The sequence below is a fragment of the Cervus elaphus genome, chromosome 16 (assembly GCF_910594005.1).
Source record: "Cervus elaphus chromosome 16, mCerEla1.1, whole genome shotgun sequence".
Lineage (NCBI taxonomy): Eukaryota > Metazoa > Chordata > Mammalia > Artiodactyla > Cervidae > Cervus > Cervus elaphus.
The window spans coordinates 42,767,443-42,781,202 of record NC_057830.1 but is presented as its reverse complement, the minus strand read 5'-3'; the positions used below and the strand labels follow the sequence as shown (position 1 = coordinate 42,781,202).

At 50.6% G+C, this 13,760-nt stretch overlaps 1 protein-coding gene across 2 annotated transcripts in view; it reads right to left on the bottom strand.

The window, feature by feature from the left end:
- GFRA2 (GDNF family receptor alpha 2) overlaps window positions 1–13,760 on the bottom strand; it is a 103,271-nt gene that overhangs the window by 64,453 nt on the left and 25,058 nt on the right. For both annotated transcript variants that reach the window (XM_043870518.1, XM_043870519.1), the window contains exon 4: window positions 886–1,240. In XM_043870518.1, coding sequence (XP_043726453.1) covers window positions 886–1,240 — 355 coding nt within the window. The remainder of the gene's footprint in view (window positions 1–885; window positions 1,241–13,760) is intronic.

The following is a 13,760-nucleotide window of genomic DNA, read 5'->3' as shown; positions in this document are numbered from 1 at the left end:
CCAAATAATTAGATACTCATTAAGCAATTACTTTATGCCAAACTCTGTGCTAAGCTTTAACACATGTCATGTCATCTAATCTTCCCAATAATGCTGTGATGTGGGTGTTTTATTCCTATTTCATGGGTAAAGGAATAGAGACTGCTGCTGCTGCTAAGTCACGTCAGTCGTGTCCGACTCTTCGCTACCCCATGGACTTAGCCTACCAGGCTCCTCCATCCATGGGATTTTCCAGGCAAGAGTACTGGAGTGGGGTGCCATTGCCTTCTCCGAAAGGAATGGAGACTAGGGCATTTGAAAAACAGGCTCCAAGTTACACAGCTAGTGAGTGGAAAAGTCAGGACTCAGACCCAGGGCCATCAGATGCCCCAGACTCCATCCAACATTTGCTAAGCTCAGGGCCATCAGATGCCCCACAGTCCATCCAACATTTGCTGAGCTCAGCTCTCAGTGTGAAGGAGCTGCCTCTGGGATGTGCAAGAGCCCTTCCCCAATGGTCAGAGGACCTCACTGGGATAACGGGATAAGGGCTGGGGCTTCCTTAAAGGAGGAAAGGTGGACTTAAAGTCACTGAAGGTCCTCCCTTACTCCAGGTCCCAGGGTCTCTGATTTTAAGTTGGGAGCTCCTACAGTTGCCCATCGTGGTTACCCCCACAGTGCTTAGCCTGAAGCTGGGCACACAGCACAACAAATCTGTACTGAGTAAAGGAATGCACAGATGAATGGATGAATGAATGGATGGGTGGATGGGTGGGTGACAATGCATTTTGCACACACCCCAGTCGCCCTCTTTGCTCCGCTCACGACGGTAGCCCAGCAGACACCGGAGCACAGAGCCGGCGAGCGCCCCCTACCGGCTCCCCGCGGAGCTGCAGCGGCCCCTACCTGCACAGGTGGTCTGTCCGGCACAGGCTGCGGAGCTCCAGGCAGTTGGGCTTCTCCTTGTCCTCGTAGGAGCAGCTGGGCAGGATGGTCTGGCGGCGGCGCTCGGCGCACGCCTGGTCCTGGCAGGAGCAGAAGAGCATGCGGTAGGTGTACTCGCTGGGTACGCGGTCAAAGAACTGGCGCAGGGCCTTGTGGCACTTGCGGCGGTTGCAGCGCTCGCTGGGTGAGATCTCGCGGTTGCAGATGGAGATGTAGGAGGAGCGCAGCTTCTTGCAGTTGTCGTTCAGGTTGCAGGCCTTGGCGGCATCCAGGCAGTGGTTGCTCTTGGTGCTGACCGCCGGGTCTGCCCCTGTCCCTGGAGGGAAGGAAGGGGGCAGTCAGCCCACGTGGGGACAGCCCCCTGGGTCACTGTGCTCTCTGCCTTGGCTTCCTCATCTGTTAGGTGGAGGTTATTTAGCAGCCCTCCTGCCTAAGGCTGTGATTAAGATCAAATGAGTTAACATGTGGGTCCACAGAGCAAGCTGTACGTATGGTGTGCTTTTAGGATGACAACTGTTAATCCAAAGCCTTATTTAAAATTTATTTCAATAACAGTATGAAGTTTCCTTAAAAAAGCTAAAAATAGGGCCACCGTGTGATCCAGCAATCCCACTCCTTGGCATATAACTAGAAAATATTATATCTAATTCAAAAAGATATATGCACCCCAGTGTTCAAGGCAGCACTATTTACATTAACCAAGGCATGGAAACAGCCTAAGTGTCCACAGGCAGAATGAATGGATAAGTAAGATGTGATGTATACACACAATGGAATACTGCTCAGTCGTAAAAAAGAAAGAAATTATGCCATTTGCAGCAACATGATGAACCTAGAGATTATCATACTAAGTGATGTCAGACAGAGAAAGACAAATATTATATGATATCACTTACATGTGGAATCTAAAAAATAATACAAATGAATCTATATACAAGACAGAAATATACTCACAGAAGACAAATTTGTGGTTACCAGAGGGGAAAGGGGAGAGGGAGATAAATTAGGAATATAGGATTAACAGATACAAACTACTATACTTAAAACAGATAAGCAACAAGGATTTCCTGTATAGCACAGGGAACTATATTCAACACTTCGTAATAACCTATAGTGGAAAATAATTCGAAAAATATATATGTACATAACCGAATCACTTTGCTGTACGCCTGAAACTAACACAATATTGTGAATCAACTATACTTTGATTAAAAAAAAAATCTTATCACAAGGCGAAAAAGCAAGCAACTAGGTGTTCATGGCTCTGTCCATACAAGTGGGAAACGGGGAAACAAAGGGACTGGCTCAAGAGCACGTAACAGGGTAGCAGCTGATGCAAGACGGGTCCCCGGGTCCCTGGGCACCCAGCAGCCACACAGGTGAGCAGGGCTCCCGATCGGGGCACTGCCAGCCTGTAGGAAATTCCCACTGTGATCTTCCGTAGCCAGGGTACAAACAGAACTACCGCCACCATCCTCATCCCCAGCACGGCGACCACGGAAACTGTGCCCACACATTCCAAAAGGCCCCGCAGCGCGGGGTGCCACTGTGCCCAGCTTGTGCCCAGAGCACTGGAAGCACTGGACTGGGAGCTCGGCCGTGTGAGGAGAAGGCTGAAGCCAGCCTCGACTCCAGCGGGCTGAGCCCTCGTCAAGCAAAGCGCGGATGTGCTGAGGGCCGGGACCTCGGCGTTGGAGCCGTGGCTTTGAGCTTTGTGCCCGTCTGCAGAGCAAAACACCCCGGGCACAAAGCTGTAATCCCGGAAACTGTCAGGCTCCTTCTGGTGTCCACCACACCCCCAAGGCCCAGCTGCTCTCAGGGGAACACACAGCAGAGGGACCCACCACCACCACCAACAGAGAAGCAGTCTGCACGCGCCCCTCACCCCCCATGGCACGCTAGCGAGACTGAACGGAATCTTCACGCACACTCGCAGCAAACCTGAGCAGGAGCCCAGATCCAGCCAGCACCGCGGCACACCGCAGACAGCCCCGGCTTAGGATGGACCGCCACAGCTTTTCATTCATTCCTCAGCCACTCAACAAATGCTTTTCTGTATTTCTGTCTGCTCAATGCCCCACCCCCACAAGGACAGGAAGGACTACGGGGACGCCACGCCCACCCTCCCATTGCACTTCCAGCCCAGGTCCTTGATCATTAAAGATCTATCAAGTCCCACCTCTGCACAGCCCTCTCTCCCTGTGAGGTGTTGGGCTGGACATGGAAGTGTGAGATGAGGACCCTCCCAAAGACCTCACATATCTAGCTGGGAAACCAACAGAATAGTTAAGACTGGACATTCTAACACTGAGGCATCTGCATTGATCCCTGGTCCTGATACTCATCACTGGGTGGCCTTGAGCAAGTGACCAGGCCTTCCTCTACTCCATCTCCTCGTCTGGAAAACAGTACCTACCTCACCGCGCTGCTGTGAGTATGAATCAGCTCATTTCTCTCTCTCTCTCTCGTGATAATTTTGCCCTGTTACTACATCTTCTCCATCAGCTAATACACTGAACATCTTTAAGGGAAAAAAAGAACTTGTGACCACATACCCCCTACTAAAGGGGTTTCCCTGGTGGCTCAGTTGGTAAAGAATCTGCCTGCAATGCAGGAGATCCGGGTTTGATCCCCAGGTCGGGAAAATCCCCTGGAGAAGGGAATGGCAACCCACTCCAGTATTCTGGCCAGGAGAATTCCATGGACTATCCACAGGATCGCAAAGAGTTGAACACAACTTTCACTTCACTTCACCTATCTTTCTCCTCCTCTTTAAACAAAACCCCTCAAAACAAGTCACCTGTACCAGTGGTCGCCTTCTCCCCTCCCGTCGTCTCCTGGATCACTAGGCAGCGATCAGAGACCCCAGGCTCTCCTCCCGCTCTGCCCACCGGCCCACTGGACACAGCGGGTGTCCCCTCCAGCCCCTCTCTTCACCGCCTTCACGCTGCCTCCGTGAGCTCTCCCTCCAGGCCTGCTTCGCGGCTTCCACCTCCTCCACCAGGGCTCAAGCCCCTCTTCTCTATAGGCACCCACTCCCCTGGGCCTTCCACTCATGCTCAGCCCTACACACCATCAGTACATTGTCAACTCCCAAATTTATACCTCCAGCCAGGTCAGAGACCTCCACTCTGAGCCCCAGACTCAAGATGTCCAGCTGCCTGCCCATCAGCTGCACCTGGAAGGCTGACACCCACATCGCAAGCCACAGTCCACGTGCTCCCCCAGGGGTGCCCCCACCCCGTCTTCCTCAGCCCTCTAAAGAACAAGCCCAGGCTTCCACTAGCTCAGGCCAAAAATCTTTGCCCTTCCTAAACACCTCCCTCATCCATATCAGAAAGACCTGGTAGGTTACACCAGAATCCAGTCACCCTCACCACCACCACCTTGGTCCTAACCATTCCACTGCATACTGGTGAGGGCCTCCTTTCCAGGCTCCCTGCTCTGTCCCTTCACCCCCACCCCCTCCCACCCCCACAGGCCTTCTCTCATCACAGTTGGAGCAAACCTTCCACAACCCAACGCATAGATAATGCTCCCGGGCCCCAAAGCTCCCAGCGGCAGCCCCATCTCATTCACAGGCCTCTCCATCCACGCTGTCCAATATGGTGGGGGCTCCTGAACGTGGTCACAGAACAGGAAGTGAAGCCAGCCCGAAATGAGATGTGCACACCAGATTCTGAAATCATCAAGAGAAAAAATAATAAAGCATTTCATTTCAAATCCCATTTTCCTTGATTATATGTTGAAGCAATAATATTTGGGATATAGTGTGTTAAACAAAAATATCATTAATTTCACTTGCTTCTTTTTATGTTTTTAATGCAGCTGGGAGAAATTTCAGAATTGGTGGGGGAGGGATAAATTGGGAGACTGGGATTGCCTTATACACACTACTATATGTAACCGTATATAAAATATATAACTCATAAGGACTTACCGTGCAACACAGGGAACTCTACTCAGTACTCTGTTATGGTTTATATGGGAAACGAATCACTAAAAAGGAATGGATACATGTATGCATATAATTTATTCACTCTGCTGAACTCTTGAAACCAACAACCTTATAAGTTGTTAACTATACTATACTCCAATAAAACTTTTTTAAAGAAAGAAATCTGAATGGCCCATGTGACTCACACATAGTTCTGTTAGCCAGGGCTGCCATATATGACCTGACTTCACACTCACTTCCCCTGCACTTACTCCCTTCCAACGATACTCGCCTCCTTGCTCTTCCTGGGACATGCCACTCATGACCTGACCTCAGAGCCTTACACTTGCTGCTTTCTGCCTAGAATGCTCTCCCCACCCCGATGACCACACCGTTCCTTTCCTCACCCCTTTCAGGTCTCTGCTCAAAGGTTACCTTCTCTGTGAGTCCTCCCTGACCATCCTGTACATACTAACAAGTCCCTCCTTTCACACCCTACTCTGATCTCTTCTGCAAAGCACTCATCACCGTCTGCCACAGTATACACTTATTTAATTATCTGTATTTTTCTACAAAATGCAAGCTCCGTGAAAGCAAGGGATGTGTCAATTGCACTCACGATGTATCCATGGTTGCCAGTGTCTGATACATAGTGAAGGACGAATCCCTGGGTGGTGGGTGAAAGAATAAGTGTATTTAGAACAGTATCTACAGATCATAATGAGCTTCCCTCACTATGATAGCTCAGTTGGTAAAGAAGCTGCCTGCAATGCAGGAGACCCAGGTTTGATCCTTGGGTAGGAATATCCCCTAGAGAAGGGAATGGCAATTCACTCCAGTATTCTTGCCTGGAGAATCCCAAGGACAGAGGAGCCATGGGATCACACAGAGTCGGACATGACTGAGTGACTAACACTTTCTTTCCTTTCACTCGTTCATAATAAATGTTCAAAACACATTGGCTAATAATATTAAGGAAGCCAAAAATGATACAGGACCAGGCTATCAGTCAGTACAGGACCACATCCAAACATCCATGTAGGGGGGCTTCCCTGGAAGTCCAGTGGTCAAGACTTCACCTTCCAATGCAGAAGGTACAGGTTTGATCCCTGGTCAGGAAGCCAAGATCCCACATACCTCATGGCCAAACCTTGCCCCACGACTTTAAAATTGGTCCACATCAAAAAACCTTTTTTAAAAAAGCATCAATGTGGGGCCCAGCCCAGTAGTGCTCAGAAGTGAAAGCCAGGGGGAAATCTTCAAAGACAGACCTCACTCCCCAACACCCTGCCTAACCAACAGCAGCCTGATGAATGCAGGGGAGAAAAACGTGCCTCTCCTCTTCTTGTAAAAGTAAAAGGGGAATTGGGGCAGAGAGGGAATCAAGGTTCGTTTTCCTACCCATTCAATTAACAAATCTTTTTTTTAAATTTATTTATTTTTTAATTGAAGCGTAATTGCCTTACAGTATCGTGTTGGTTCCTGCCATACCTCAATATGAATCAGCCACAGATACACCTATGTCCTCTCCCTCTCGAACCTTCCTCCCACCTCCCACCCCACCCCACCCCTCTAGGCTGCAATTAACAATCTTCATTAAGGGTCCATCAAGTGCCAGACACCTCCCCAGACCCATGGCTGGGGTCAAGGTCAAGGTGATGCTCATGTGTCAGCGAGTTCATGGCGCTGCCGTAGGAGCAGAGAGAAAATCATCGTGTCCAGACCAGAAGGTCCCAGAAGCAGGGATTGCTCTGCTGCAACCTACAGGATGAGGCAGAGGAGGCAGAAAGAGTGGAAAGGGGGTGCCAGGCAGAGAGAACAAACAGCAAGATCAGAGGCTGGCAAGAATCCACAGCAACGCAGCATGCCTGGAGATGGAGGCTGGGAGAGGGCCCGCCAGATGATGCTGGGGAGCCGGGCAAGGGTTTTCAGCCATGGAGTTGGGGCGGCAGGGGCGGTGGAGGGGGACATGTGGCCTTCCAAGCAGTTCCCTCCGCAGCTGCCAAGCCACTCTGCCCGGGCCAGGCGAGGACCCAAGGATGCCGGTTTGCACAAAGCCTGTTCTGGGGGCACCGCCTCCACGGGAGGGCCCTCCCGGGCCAGCCAGGCGCTCTTTCTCCTCCAGTGCACCTGTCAGGATGCTGGCTGGTGGAAGCAAACAGCCACACAGCCCGGGGCCTGAGGTGAAGGAAGGGAGGGTGTGAGGGCCCCCAGAGGGAGCGGGACGACAGCCGCGAATGAACAGCAGCTAAACCAGGCCCTCGGCCACTCTCAGGTTCCCAGGTGCACCCTCCCGCTCCCCTCAGCAAGTTCCCGAGCAAATGCGATGTAATTATAGCCTCGCGGCCTCCACTTGGAGTGTGAAGAGTGAAAGCTTTTGCTAAGGGGGTGGGAAATGTGAACCCCGGGCCAAAACTTGGTAAATTTCCTAGAAACACACACACACACAAAGGTGGCAATGGTAACAACAACCGCCTGGTTACCAGGAAGATGCCCCTCTGATCCTCCTGGAGGGGAGACAGCGATAACGGGGCCCGCTCCACCCTGGACAGAGGTCCTGGGGCCGGGCAGCTCTGATTCACCCGGCAGGTGAGGAACAAACGGCCCAGGTGGACAGGCCTGGCACGGCCTCTCCCCAGCCCATGCACCGCCCCTGCGTCTGCACTAAGGCACCTCTCCCTAGGGTTCTCCTGAGGGCAGGAGAAGGGGACGACACAGGATGAGATGATTGGATGGCATCATCAACTCAATGGACATGAGTTTGCGCAAACTCCGGAAGATGGTGAAGGACAGGGAAGCCTGGCGTGCTGCAGTCCATAGGTCGCCAAGAGTCAGAGACTGAGCCACTGAACAACAAACCTCGGGAGTCCAAAAAGTTATGTTATCCTTTTCAACAGTCCCCACTGAGGGACTTCCCTGGTGATCCAGTGGTTAAGAATCTGCCTGCCCATGCAGGGAACCCGGGTTTGATCCCTGGTCCAGGAAGATTCCACAAGCCGTGGGGATAACTAAGCCCATGCGCCACAACTACGGAGCCCACACGCCACAAACCCTGAAGTCTGAGTGCTCTGGAGACCACAAGTTGGAACTACGGAGCCTGTGTGCTGTGCCTACTAAAGCTTACACGCCCTAGAGCCCACGCTCCTGGCAACAAGAGAAGTCCCCGCAATGAGAAGCCCACAGCATCAAAGACTCAGCACAGCCAAAAATAAATAAATATTTTAAAAATAAAAAAAATACCCAACTCTCCACTGGAGAAGAAGGATGAGCTGCTGGATTGCAAATACCAGCCTCGCCCAGCCCAGTGTGGGGCTGTGGCCCCTGAACCAAAGTATCCTAACAGCAGGGAGGGAGGCCCCTGCTCCCCCACCCCTACCCCGCCCCAGCCCTGCACAGACCCACACAGGACCTGCCAGGGATTCAGGAGCAGGAAATTCCTCCCAGGCCTGCGCCAGCCCAATGGGCCAAGGCGTAAATGGTAACAGCTGCTCCCGGGAAAGGGAAGTGGGATTTAACCACGCCTGGCACTTCCCAAAACACATTCTCCCAGCTCCAGCCCCTGGGGACACAATCTAGCTTCCCCCTGAGGGCAGGGCAAGGAGGGGCCCCACTGTGGAGGGGCAGCCTCACCCTAGCCAAGCCTCACCCACCTACCCCCTCCCTCCTGGGACTCCACCCTGAGCCAATGATGATCTGTCTTCAAACCTTCAAAACCATACCCTTGAGTATTTGCTTTACAGAACTAGGTTTACCAAACCACAGCTACCAGGTACCACCTATATGGTTTTGGCCATGTTACCAGTGGGCTTCCATGGTGGCTGAAATGGTAATAAGGAACTGGTCTGCCAATGTGGGAGACTTGGGTTCAATCCCTGCGTCAGAAAGATACCCTGGAGGAGGAAATGGCAACCCACTCCAGTATTCTTGCCTGGAGAATTCCATGGACAGAGGAGCCTGGTGGGCGACAGTCCATGGGGTCACGAAGACTTAACACATGAATGACATCACATGAATGACTTAACAAATGAATGACATCATCAGTACACTTGCACTGATATTTAATTAATTTTTTAATCTCTTAATTCTTAAGCAAAATGAAATATTCACTTTTTAAGTTTTTGAATACCTACCTAGATTTGTCCTGCATGATAACCTTTATGTTAATTCTGAATTTTTCCAAGACCTCTTACAATGCACAGCTATTGAAATTAAAATATTTATCCCTATGCCCATCTCCCAGTCCAGCAACAATGCGTCTGCCCGTGGAGGGAAGTAACTGACTCAAAGTTCTCACACTCTGGTGTATTTGTGACTCACTTAATCTGCCTGTTACTCACAGAGGCGCAGCCAGCCCCACACCAGACCCTTGCAGTGGAGAGGTCTGTGGCTGGCGCCCAGAGAGCTGGATTTCACAACTCTGCGTGATGCGGAGGCTGCCTGCCAAAGGTGGAGAACCAGAGAGTAACAGGAGAAGCAGAGCTGCCCCCGGCCTGGTCCCCACACAAGCACACCCCCCAGCCCACCCACAGTCACCAAACCCATCCCCAACAGAGGAAGCGATGGGCTTCTGTTGTTACCAGGGCATGTCCCCGGGGGCTTCGCTATCACCCCAGCCAAAAAGCCCATGAAGGTAAACCTTCCAATCACAAATAGGCCTTTCCCTGGGGAAGCAAAAGTAAGATGCTCCTCTTTCCACAAGGCTTCAAAGCAAAAGGACCCATGGTTTTCAGCTCTCCCTTCCGGCCTTCCAGGAAATGGCCACGCTGGTCCCTTGCCCCTTATCCTGCTTCCAGCTGCCACGTCCACCCTCCAGCCGACCCTGGGCCTGTGGGCCATGCTCTGAAGCTTGGCCCCTAAAGTGGGAGTCAAAATCCTGGGCCCTAATTCCATCTCTGCCCCTCCTAAGTGTGGGAAGCCCCCAGTGAAGCCTGACTCTCTCTGGGTTTCATTTCCTGACCTGGAAAATGACAGGTTGTGAACTATCTGGTTTTCTGTGTTTTGTGACTCTCCTGTCTGCTCCCACCCCCCACACACAGACCGTGCAGGACTCAGGTCTGGAGGGAATGAGGAAGCTCCCCCGTCCCACCCTGTTTCTACAAGCCAGCTGAGAGGAGCCCGGCTTGCCCTGTGCAAACACAACAGCATGTGTGCACACACAACACACACACACACGGTCTCACGGCTGCGCCTGCCTCCTCCACACACAGCACCAAATCCCAGTGGGTCAAGCAGCTGTCAGCCAGCAGCTGTTTTCATGGGCTGATGACACACCTGAGAAATCCAGCTGTGAGTTGAGAGACAGAGTCCACGCTCTCCAGGGGCTTTTATTCTAGGGAGAGGAAGATTCGTAGTAAACCCATGAACAAATAAATAAGGCAATTTAAAGTGCTATAAGTACTGTGAAGAAAATCAAATAAGTAGAATTCAGAACAGAATGAGGGAAGAGGGAAGGGCTGTCCTAGCTGGGCATCCAAGCTGAGAAAGAATGATGGGCAGGAATGAAACATGCAAAAAAATCCCAAGTCAGATAATCCCAAGCAAAAGGGAGAGCACGTGCAAAGGTCCTGAGGCAGACTGAGCTCAGTGTGTTTACAGGCAAAAGGAAGGGAAAGTGGCCAGAGTTTTGTAAATGAAACAAATGTAAGAGGGAGAAGCCAGAAGGGCAGTCAGCAGAGGGCACTCATGACTTATAGGGCAGCATAAGAGCTTCAGATTGTATTCTAAGATGCAAAGCACTTACAGTGTTTTAAGAATGGGAGTCATCCAACCTCAAGTACTTTGCCTGACACATGGAAGACAGAGTTCCCATGAAGGGGTAAGGGTTAAAGAGGAGGCCAGTTCCAGGCTGTTGTAGTAGCCAGTGAAAGACAGTGGCAGCTTAGAAAGAGTGATGACTGCAAAGATGTCCAAAAAATGAGCCCAATCTGCAAATAATTTAGAGATAAAGCCAACAGGATGGGTTGGGTGCGGAATGGGAAGAAGGAGAGAAATGAGGGAAAACTCTGAGGTTTCTGACCTGAGCCCAGGGGGTGGTGGAATCATTTTGTGAAACAGGAAAGACTTGGAGGAAAGAAAAAGGGGCAGAACAAGATGGTTTCAACTGATGTCTGAGATGCCTACGAGATGTCCATATGGTGATGTTGAAAGGCAGGAGGATCATGGAGGCTGGAGTTCAGGAGAGAGGTCTGAGCTAGCAATAAAGCTGAGCCTGACTGACACTGAAGGTTATTTAAAGCCATATAACTACACGAGGATGAAAATAAAGAAAAGGACAGGCGTGGTCGGGACAGAGCTCCGGGAGCCATCATTTAGTAGAGACTGGACCATGAGGACGAGCGGACCACGAGGTGATGGACAATCAGGAGATGCTGCTGTCATGGAAACCAAGACAAGAGTTTCAAAAAGGAGGACAGATAGTAAGGTGTGCAAGGGGGGGCAGAGAGGCACTCAACAATGAGATGCAGACTACACAAACTCTCGACAGGGCTGGATGGAGGGTAGGAAGGGTGAGGAGGAAGAGGAAGGGGTAAGGAGAAGAATTTCTATGTGAGGAACCCACCTTCCCTGCAGAAGGCAGTCACCCTGACCATCACCTCCATGCTTCTTGCCCTGGGGCCACCCTGCCCAGTTCTCCCTCGAGATTCATTAACTTTCACAACAGTCAAGTACTGAGCATCCACTGCATGCAGAACACTGCTGGAGAAGTAACTGGCAAAACTCCTCTTTTCCTAGAGCTTACATTCCAGCGTGAACAAGAGATTATAATCAAGTAACAAATGGAAATTTTCCCCTTGGCCTGAGGCTGACTCTGCGGGCTTCACAAACATCCCTGCCCATCCTGCTTGGGGCTGCACTGGTGATAAAGACCAGGGGCTCCCGGCGGTGTGTGGGGAGCTGGAGGATCCGGTGGGCCACTGAGCAGCAGAGCAAGTGTGCACGGGTAATACGACCTCTTTCCGCCTCTTTTCACTCATCTGCAAAATGAGGATACAACACCCGCCTTGTCTACACACAGAACCGCACTAAAGACTAAGGGGATAAAGAGAAAGTGAAGGGCTCAGTGGTGTCCGACTCTGCAACCCCATGGACTATAGCCCACCACACTTCTCTGTCCACGGGATTTTCCAGGCAAGAGTACTGGAGTGGGTAGCCGTTTCCTTCTCCAGAGGATCTTCCCAACCCAGGGATGGAACCCGGGTCTCCTGCATTGTAGGCAGATGCTTTACTATCTGAGCCACCAAGGGAAGTCTTCCCTGATAGCTCAGTTGGTAAAGAATCTGCCTGCAATGTAGGAGACCCTGGTTCGATCCCTGGGTTGGGAAGACTGGAGAAGGGAAAGGCTACCCACTCCAGTATTCTGGCCTAGAAAATTCCATGGACTGTGTAGTCCATGGGGTCGCAAAGAGTCAGACACAACTTTCACTCACAACATCCTAGGGAGCGATAACAATGGGATAAAGCAGACGCAAATACCAACAGCAGTTTCCAGCCCACAGCACATGTGCAATAAATGCTTGTTTAAGAATGTGGTCCCTGCTGTTGGCGGGAATGTAAATTGGTGCAGCCACTGTCAAAAACAGTATGGAGGTTTCTCAAAAACCTAAAAACAGAACTACCAAATGACCCAGCAACTCCACTCCTTGGTATATGTTTGAAAAGAGCAACAAAACTAATTCGAAGAGATACACGCGCCCCAGTGTTCACTGCAGCATTATTTACAGCTGCCAAGGTATGGAAGCAACCTACGTGGCCATAAAGATGACGTGGTATGTGTATATATACATGGGCCAGCGTGTGTTAGTCGCTCAGACGTGTCCCCCTCTGTGCGACCCCATGGACTGCAGCCCACCAGGCTCCTCTGTCCATGGGATTCTCCAGGCAAGAATGCTGGAGTGGGTAGCCATTCCTTTCTCCAGGGGATCTTCCCAACCCAGGGATCAAACCCAGGTTTGCACTGTATATATATATATATCTCTGTGTGTGTGTGTGTGTGTGTGTGTCTGTGTCTGTGTGTGTGTCTGTGTGTCTGTGTGTGTGTGTGTGTGTGTGATGGAATAGTACTCAGTCATAAAAAAGAATGAATTTTGCCATTTGCAGCAACATGGATGAGCTTGGAGGGCATTCTGTCAAGTGCAATAAATCAGACAAAGATAAATACTGTATGATGTCACATATGTGCAATGTAAAAAATACAAGTTAGTGAATATAACAAAAAAGCAGCAGACTCAGACACAGACAACAAACTCGTGGTCACCAGTGGTGGCATGGGGAGGGGGAGGTAAAAACTGCTGGGCAGAAGACAGGCTCAAGGATACATTGAACAACACGGGGAATATAGCCAATATTGTGCAATAACTATAAATGGAAAGTAAGCTTTAAAAACTGTAAAAAAAAATTTTTAAGATTTTTTTGTGGACTATTTTTAGTCTTTATTGAATTTTGTTATAATAATGTTTCTGCTCTATGTTTTTTAGCCCCAAGGCATGTGGGATCTTAGCTCCCCAGCCAGGGATTGAACTTTCACCACCCCCCACATTGAAAAGCAAAGTCTTAACCACTAGACTGCCAAGAAATTCCCCCCAAATTTTTTTTAAAGAATATTTTCCCTAGAAAGACCTTGCCTCCATCCCTGTGTTTTCACACAGCCCTGCTAAAAGGGGCCTGTCCTATGTGCCTCTCTCTCCAGCCTCACACATCACACACAAAAAGCCAAAAGGGCCCCAGTCTCCCTGTTCATGAGCAAGAGGATTTCAGAGCTCCCTCTGCTTATCTGAGAAGCTACGAGAGCAGGACCTCAGCGATCTTTCTCACCCCTGGCCCCCACACCACCGGAATTGGTGGCCTGGAGGCCCACATCACCCAGCACGAAGCAGCATGAAAAGACAACTCAACTCCCCAG